Consider the following 7827-nt stretch of genomic DNA (forward strand, 5'->3'; position numbering starts at 1 on the left):
CTGGGCGTCGGACGCAGACATTGGGGATCAGATGCTGCTGTGATGAAGCGGATGGCGATGTCCTGGAGGGCTCAGCTGGTCAGGTCCCTTGGACGCATGTGCGTGACGAGACACGACGGAAAGCCACCCCGGGCCTCGTCTCTATATAGCGGCGCGCAGCCGTCGATGCGGGTTCCAGACGAAGCCTCGCGCTGAATCACAGCTTTGATATTCCCGGAGAGATTGATAACAGAGCATGAACGGCGTCCAGGGCTGACCAATGCCGCTGGCAGTGACACATGCACGCTCGAGGGAGGCGCGAAGTCACGTTTTCAGCGGCCGGGCAGTTTTTGGGCCGAAGTCCGATATCCGATACCCGACCACACGGAGTTTGGGCACCGTAATTCCAGGTTAGTCAGCCACCGCCGGCGTCACTTATTAGAGCTGCCAGGCGCCTTGATGCCGACGTCTGCAAGCTCCAACCGCCGTCAATCGCCGTCCCTCTAGAATGGTTCGGCTGAGTCGCCAGATCCTCAGGTAATCAGCTGTTCCTTCGAGGACGTGTGCAGACAGTCACCACCAACAAACGCTGTGCAGTCTGCGTCACCCCGAAGCGTGGCGGTTGCATTCAGGCTCAGCTACTAGTCACAGGCAGGATCTGTGCTACGTCATCATCCGGCTGGCAGAGTACATTCAGCTGCCGCAGATTGCAACGCATCGTGAATGTATACCTACCCAAGCTGCCTTAGTATCTGCTTACATACAGCAGATGGTTGATTCAGTTCCTGGCAAGGCACGCAGTCATTGATCCTGTGCTGCATGAGTGACAGTGGCACTGACAGCTATCGAATAGTGAGCCTTACGTGCACTGGGCTTGCCAGGGTGGGATGCATTGCGCAGATATTCACGTCCAGGTAGCTTAATCACGAGAAAGACTGAGCGTTAAATGGAGCTCAATGGGGCATAGCCTCACGGGTTTCTGTTTGTCGGACTCTTTGCCATCACGTCACTGTTGCTGCCTAGAAAACTGTGCATCAACTTGTGATACCTCATCGTGCTAACTTTGTACGTATAGATTGATTAGATGCTACAAGGAAAAAGAAGTACGGAGTTGAGTTGGTTGTTGGTTGAAGCGACCACGAATCCCGAGACTCGTGATACCCGAAGGCCCCACAAATGCTCTCAGCTGCGATCTCCCTTGCATCGAGGCGTACAGGACGTCTTCTGCATTCTTCACAATGCCAACGTAACGTGCGATATTTGTCCGCTGCTTGGTTGAAAAAGACAAAGAAGAGACAGGAAGCATCAAGTCATAAGGAGAGACTCTCTGCAATATGCGCTCACTCTTTATACATGTGAGTAAGCGAAAGCACCCAATTTCATAAACTATCAGCTTCAGCCTCCTTTCATCCAGTTCACGCCGCCAGGTCATCTGACGAATCTTCATCACGAAGATCTTATGAATCCATCTCTGCCAGTCATCAGCTCGTTTCACAGCTTGAACATCATGACATGCAAGACACAGCTTCTCTGCAATGATGCTTGACTCAGGGGGACACGGGCTGTTCCGAACCCACTAGGTATGCTGAATCCAGCGTCAAACACGAGCTGGTGATAGGGCAATCTACTTGACGCTCCAAGCACATACGACCATATCCATTGGAAAATACGGGATCCCGTCCGCTCTCCCAGAGTCAAGCTAATGAGAGGCAGATTAGTAGTCAGGTGGGTGACCACTGGCGAACACCGGCTGTTGTATGTCTTTTCTTTTTGCTATTTTTGCCTGATATATCAAGTCATTATTATTCATGACGGATATAGTAGCTACAGAGGTATGTTGACTACCTTATGTAGAGGTGGTGAGGGTATGAAGGTTCAAGGATTTAGGCGCTTGCAGCTGAACATCTCGCTATGGATACACACTCCCAGGCAGTGAGTGAATAGCTCTAAGAAAAGAAAAAAGCATGTTTAGTTAGTGGATTGTACAAATTCCACCCCGATTGCTTACAATAGCTTGATAATTGCTGCTTGCATATAGGATTGCTGGTAGTAGATTGAAAGAATGAATGCTTGCGGTATCGAGATGAACCGCCAACTGACCGCAGTTTTACTCAATCAGACACATCGAGTCTAATCATGAGATGATACTCCTTCTCATGTTTGAGTAATCTTCACGGAGTTCAAGAACGATGTGATATGAGGGGTGGATTTCTGTTTCCTCTCCACGTCAAGCGAGATGGATTGATAACTTCGCTTAGACTGTCAACTTCGAGTCCGTGGGAAGTACTGTATCAGAATAGGTATGATTCGATCCTGAAGCGTTTGCAATGTATTTGGAGTACTTCCCCAACGGTCTCTCTACCAAGGCTGGACACCGTCCTTCTTGACAACCCTCCCTACATCCGCATCCCTCTTCCCCTCAATGACCCCCTGAACAACCTCTGCCCCAACTCTCGGGTGAATCGCACCAAGCTTCTTCAACAGCTCATGGTCACCGCCAAGTCCCGTCGCCAAAAGACCAGGACTCACAGCCCACACCTTGACCCCGTCATTCTTCAAGATCCGCGCCCATTCGCGCATCATCATGTTCATGCCCGTCTTTGCGCTTCGGTACGCACTCCAACTGAGTTCCTGCTTCGGCCATCCCTTTGCGGGAGGCGTGTCCGTGAACCGCTCCTCCTTCTCGTGTCCGGTCAGCGTGGATGTCCCGCTGGCAATAAAGAGGAGTCGCGGATCGGCCGATTGGAGCAACAATGGGATGAATGTCAACGTCGTTACATGTGCCCCAGTGGTGTTGATTGCCCATGACTTGTTCCACGCTTCTCTGGCGGTCATTTCTCCCTTGTGAAGTTGCCGGTCAAAGTTGGCGCCTGATTGCGTGTATTAGATTACCTCAAATGGCATTATATGATATGTATGCAACTGGAGGCAAAAGACGTTGTACCTGCGTTATTCACCAGGACATCAAGACGCCCATACTTCTTTTCCACAAATGCATATGCGGACAATATGGACGCGTCATCTTCGACATCGATCTTGACAGGTTCGATTGTGGTGGTCGTATCGCGCGCCTCGGACAACAAGTCGTTCACAACCACTTTCGCCTTCTCGAGGGACCGACTGCCAAGCAGTATGTTATAGGCTTTCGAGGACTGGTACAGGGTTCGAATGATCTCCAGGCCCAACCCGGTGTTTCCACCAGTCACAAGAACTACCTGAGAAGACATTTTGAAGCGAGGTCAAATCTGTTACCAAGTCTACAGCACATCATCAGTATACCCAGCAGGATGGCTTCGTCATTTATAGTCTTGTCTGTCTGTTAAGTCAAAGATCACAAGTCCAGTTCCTTGAGCTGCAGGTGAATGGAAATACCGGATTTAAAGGATCCCCCATTCCATGGAGAGCTCTTCTAGTGATTTAATATGTCTTGCTATGATGATATAATATGTCTTGCTTTGTAAGAGTGTACCGTAAACAGTCACGTTCAAGCGCTCTGTCCACGGATTTGCCGGAGTTCAGATGACCGGATACATTATCAAGCCATTGAGCGATGAGCAGATTTGCGAATCTGGCTAATCGGAAGCACTGACCTTGAGGTCTCAGGGACCCGATTAGGAAAGGAAGTTAAACCTATCTGTTTCTGTTTCTGATAATACTGTATTATCTGAGAAAAACGAATCTATAAAAAGGTTGTGGCCTGACCTCTAACGGGACCACCCCAATCCAGAACTTGACCACCACTGTAAACCTCCAAGGACTCGCGTATATCCCCATCTCTCAATCAGCTCTCCTTTCGAATTAATAGTGAGCGGAGGATGTGGTTGACGGGAGGAGGTGCATTGGAAAATTCTCAAAGGGAGAGCACAATCTCTATGAACTCGTCATCGATAACCCTATACCATAGTGCTCGGATGCCCAATAGCACTCACTACATAGGTACTGATATAGGCGTCATATAAAGAACTTGAGCCAGAAAGAAAGCCGTTGATGTATCTCGAGGGAAGAGGGCGCAACCAGGCACATCAGCCAGCATTATAATAGCATCAAACACTACTAATTGCGCAGCCCAGACTGCTCAAGCAAGGGTTAGTAACATCACTCAAGGCGTTGCCATACATATCTTGCCTAAGACTTTATAAGACGTATGAAAATCAAAGCACCTGAGAATAAACGATGAAGGAATAAACAATAGATATGGGGAAGTGGGACAATCACTATGAGAGACAAAGTAAGCACTAAAATACGACGAATTGAACGGCGGCGTTCTTCGCTTGCCTGATAACTATGATGAGGGAAAATTAACGGGCTACTCGAATATGAAAAGTATCAGAGAATTCCCCTTCAATATTCAAGTCAGTTTCTACTTTCATAGTCCCTCCTGCAACGCTCTGATGTCCGTTCCTGCGAAGGAGAAGAACCATCTCATCAAGGACAAGAGACGTACCTTCACGGATAGTTACAGGGGAAATAACAGCAAGTATGTAATGAGAGACAAATTGTAGAGTGAGATGCAGAGACTTTAAAGAGAGGTGGGTATCTGCACGAGTGTATCGATGTAATGACTACGAGAGAGAGGAAAATGTTGGCATACATACAAGTCTACACTCAAAACCCGTGCCGAGGTATTGTTTAATACGTGTTTTCGGAAGAATCAATCACGACCTATGAGTCCAGGTGGTTTACTGGGTAATCATGCCCTGATAGGTGAGTAGTTCGGGGCCGTCCAATGCGATCCTTGCCACAAGCAATGTCTTAAAGAAAGCGAGGCGAAGGTGGACCAGACTTTGAGGGCATATATATATTCTTCGGAGGAACAACAGCAGGATATCAAGAAGAAATTATAGCTGCCACACGTATATCAGACTTCTCATACCCCTTGTCGATCGATGTCTTCGTTCCGCAACTGAACACGGTAGACTGAGAGCGAAGTTCGCCGTCAGTCGGCCGGCCAAATCGGCCCCACATCACCGGCTCGGGCACCGAATGCAGGGAGGCAAGAACACCTGAACGACCGGAGCTTCGAGAAGAAGCAGTCATGTGAACACGGTTGAAAGTCACAGTACGGGAAGCCCCGTGCGGTTCACGTTATTGCTCTATAGGAGGGCTCACAAATCAAACGAAGTATCCTACCTTGCCTACCTGATCAGACCTTATGCTGATGTACAGTTCGAAAAGATGCTGGTGTAATAGTAACCTCCTCGTTCTCTCAAATGTTCATCCCAGGTAGTGTAATTTACCGAGTATTACTATTGAGTTTACAGTAGTAGCAACACCCGAGATCTTCCAACACCCTCACTTGGACTTGGCTTCACCTGATGCTTGATAGGCATGGAATACACGACTCAAGACAGCTCTCCAAGCACACCTCATGACATCTCTCCAAAGTCGACGCTCATCTCGCCAAAGAGCAACTTACTCTATTCAGCCTTGACCCTCCGAGAGAAGCTCGCGCCATGACTAAGACCTTACAGCTTACCTGTCAAAAAAACCAGATAGGTCAATTCCATGCGCGAGTCAAGGTGTCAAACTTCGCGTCTGGAGAAAATCCCTAGCTTCCCTACAGCTGACGGGGGTCCATTGACAAGTTTGCCACCCTCCGAGGCCCCGATGAACCCATCGCCACCCGGGAATGTCTTTCCCCCCCTTTGGAAAATGCGGATCGTGCTTTCGTTTCGGGCAGTCTTTCGAGAAAATCAAAGAATGTCATCCCGTCGTCGCATCGGTCGTATATCTCGGCTCACGCCCCCCCAAGGGCTGCGCCGTCTGATGCTAGACTCAACTTTAAACCGAGATGTCAAGATCAGCCATGGATCGGACAATCCGTCACTCCAGCAAGAAAGGCCAGGAAGCCTTCGTTGCGTAGAACCAAGCCAAGACGCCGGCATTGAGTAGATCCAAGAACTACTCGATAGTAGTATACTTCTCCGCACACGCGGTGGATAGTGCAGGTCTCCAACGACAACTAACAACTAGAGCCCCGAGCTGAACAAACTATGGAGTGCCTCCATAAATTAGCTGTGTCCATGGCTGCTTATCGCACCCCGTAATGCGGTACAAGTTGCACAGGCGCTAAAGGGCCGCGATGCAGTACACTCGTACGAGGGGCCCTCAAGGGGCACCTTTGCTGAGGGGCGAAAAGGGGCTGCCTGGCAAGGCTGATGAAGCAGAGGATCGTTCATCTCGACAACAATGAAGCCGTCGTCAAACTAAAGTGACGTGGCGGATAGCGGCCCACGCTTGGTAGGAGGACGTTGACCAGATAATGATTCCTGGTGGATATCAAAGCCCACATTCCGATCAATCTTGGGCCAGAGGCGCAAATGAAGGGGTAGGTGCTCGTGTCATGACCGCCGTGTGTACGCGTGTGCAGATAAAACAGGCCCGAAGCAGAGGCGAATCTACTACATGAAATGCCACAGCAAGCCGGCAATGTGCACCGGCAGACGAATGCTGTTCGAGAAAGGGTCAAAGACTAGAGACCCAGATTGTCAGAAGCGCTCCGCAAGAGTCAATGGAGGGGTTGAACAATGACAAGAGACCCATCGAACCCCCCACGTTGCACTGTCTGGAGCCATGAACCGCCCCAGTTTCGGAAGTTGGCTTTGGTGTTGCCTGTTGCAGTATCCAGTGCAGCAGCCGCTGGCGGGGAATTAGAGGAGGAGATAGTATCTTGCTTTGACCTTGACAAGTGCTCCAGGTGCTCCAGACCCCACCTCGGGAGTGGTTTTGACAGCATCCCACCAGCAGCCCCAGCAAGTGGCAGTTGTGAAGGTGTGTAGTAGTAAGCCATTATGAATGAGTGTAGGCAGACAAGATGCAGCAGCAGGGGCGGCAGTTGACAGCGTGACCTGGGAGGAGTGTCGTAGCGAGGAGCTGCGCATGAAGCGTCGAGAACGACCTGCGATATTTAGGCAGTTGCTCCGAACGAACGCTGCCGGCCTGTCAGCAGGGTCCGCGGTGATCATGGTCATGTCATAGCACACATATCCATCATGGCCATCCATCCATAACTTGCTGCCTGTATCCATTGTATCCATACTGACTCCTGGAGGCATCGTGTAGTAGGAGCGAGATAGTAGATAGATCCAGCCGCGGCGGGCCCCCCGTTCAGTCCAGGTCCAGCCTCGCAGACAGGAGGCAAGAGTTTGCGAGGAGAGGCCCGGCCCCGTCCTGTCATGGCGGTCCGGTCTCCAGCAGGGAGCAGGGAAGAAGCGACGGGCTCGCTCTTGGGGCTCCAAAGCCACTTGGCGAGAGAGGGCAGAAGCAAGCCTCATTTCCCAAACCGGTTTCTGCACAGGAGTGGCGAGGGATTGCCGGACTAGGCCCAGAGCAGCCTCGAAAATCATGCCGAGGACGCGTAGTCAGCAGCTCGGCCCGCATTTACCAGAGCGCCGTAGGAGCTCGGCGGAGCGACTACCGAGCGGATAAACGTGGATGCGCCGCATTGCAGTAAGGGGGAAGTTTCCCCGCTTAGTCAGTACCCGAGCGATTGCTTGGATGCTTGGATGCATCTACAAAGGCTCATGCGCCTAAGCGGGCATCGCGGCTCTGGCGTGCAGCGTGCCAAACCTTGGCCGAAGCGTGGCGTCTGCCTATCCGATCCCCCTGCACCGCCTGGCAATCGCCCGCTAACACGTGGATGTGAGCTCTCACCGATGTTGCATCCGGTGTCTCTGGTGCATTCGCTTATGTCGATGTGCTTCTGCAGGCTGAGACCGCGGCGAATCAGCGCCCGCCAGCCGCGCAACCTGCCCACTTACGTGCATAACGCCGCGTAAAGTACTTGTCTGTGTGCATTCGCCGTACATGCATACGTGCATATATATTCCGTACATGCATTCGTCGCTC

General features: G+C 51.0%; 3 protein-coding genes across 3 annotated transcripts; all 3 read right to left on the bottom strand.

Moving 5' to 3' along the window:
* Positions 1-1470: 1470 nt before the first annotated feature.
* Positions 1471-1752, bottom strand: BBK36DRAFT_1131279 (hypothetical protein; the record flags this gene model as incomplete). The annotated part of the gene is made up of 1 exon (XM_024891952.1): positions 1471-1752. A coding segment is annotated over one exon (282 nt), but the record flags the coding sequence as incomplete, so codon positions are not given.
* A 585-nt stretch (positions 1753-2337) lies between these two features.
* BBK36DRAFT_1163771 (NAD(P)-binding protein) lies at positions 2338-3206 on the bottom strand (the record flags this gene model as incomplete). Its single annotated transcript, XM_024894571.1, has 2 exons — positions 2338-2849; positions 2924-3206. 2 exons carry the CDS (start codon positions 3204-3206, stop codon positions 2338-2340), a joined length of 795 nt encoding a protein of 264 aa, XP_024744965.1.
* Positions 3207-6629: 3423 nt separating this feature from the next.
* On the bottom strand, positions 6630-7325 carry BBK36DRAFT_24305 (hypothetical protein; the record flags this gene model as incomplete). Its single annotated transcript, XM_024897986.1, has 1 exon — positions 6630-7325. The coding sequence occupies one exon, from the start codon at positions 7323-7325 to the stop codon at positions 6630-6632; it is 696 nt and encodes a 231-aa protein (XP_024744966.1).
* Between the last annotated feature and the right edge of the window lie 502 nt (positions 7326-7827).

The sequence above is a fragment of the Trichoderma citrinoviride genome (assembly GCF_003025115.1).
Source record: "Trichoderma citrinoviride strain TUCIM 6016 unplaced genomic scaffold BBK36scaffold_52, whole genome shotgun sequence".
In the NCBI taxonomy this organism is placed as follows: Eukaryota; Fungi; Ascomycota; class Sordariomycetes; order Hypocreales; family Hypocreaceae; genus Trichoderma; species Trichoderma citrinoviride.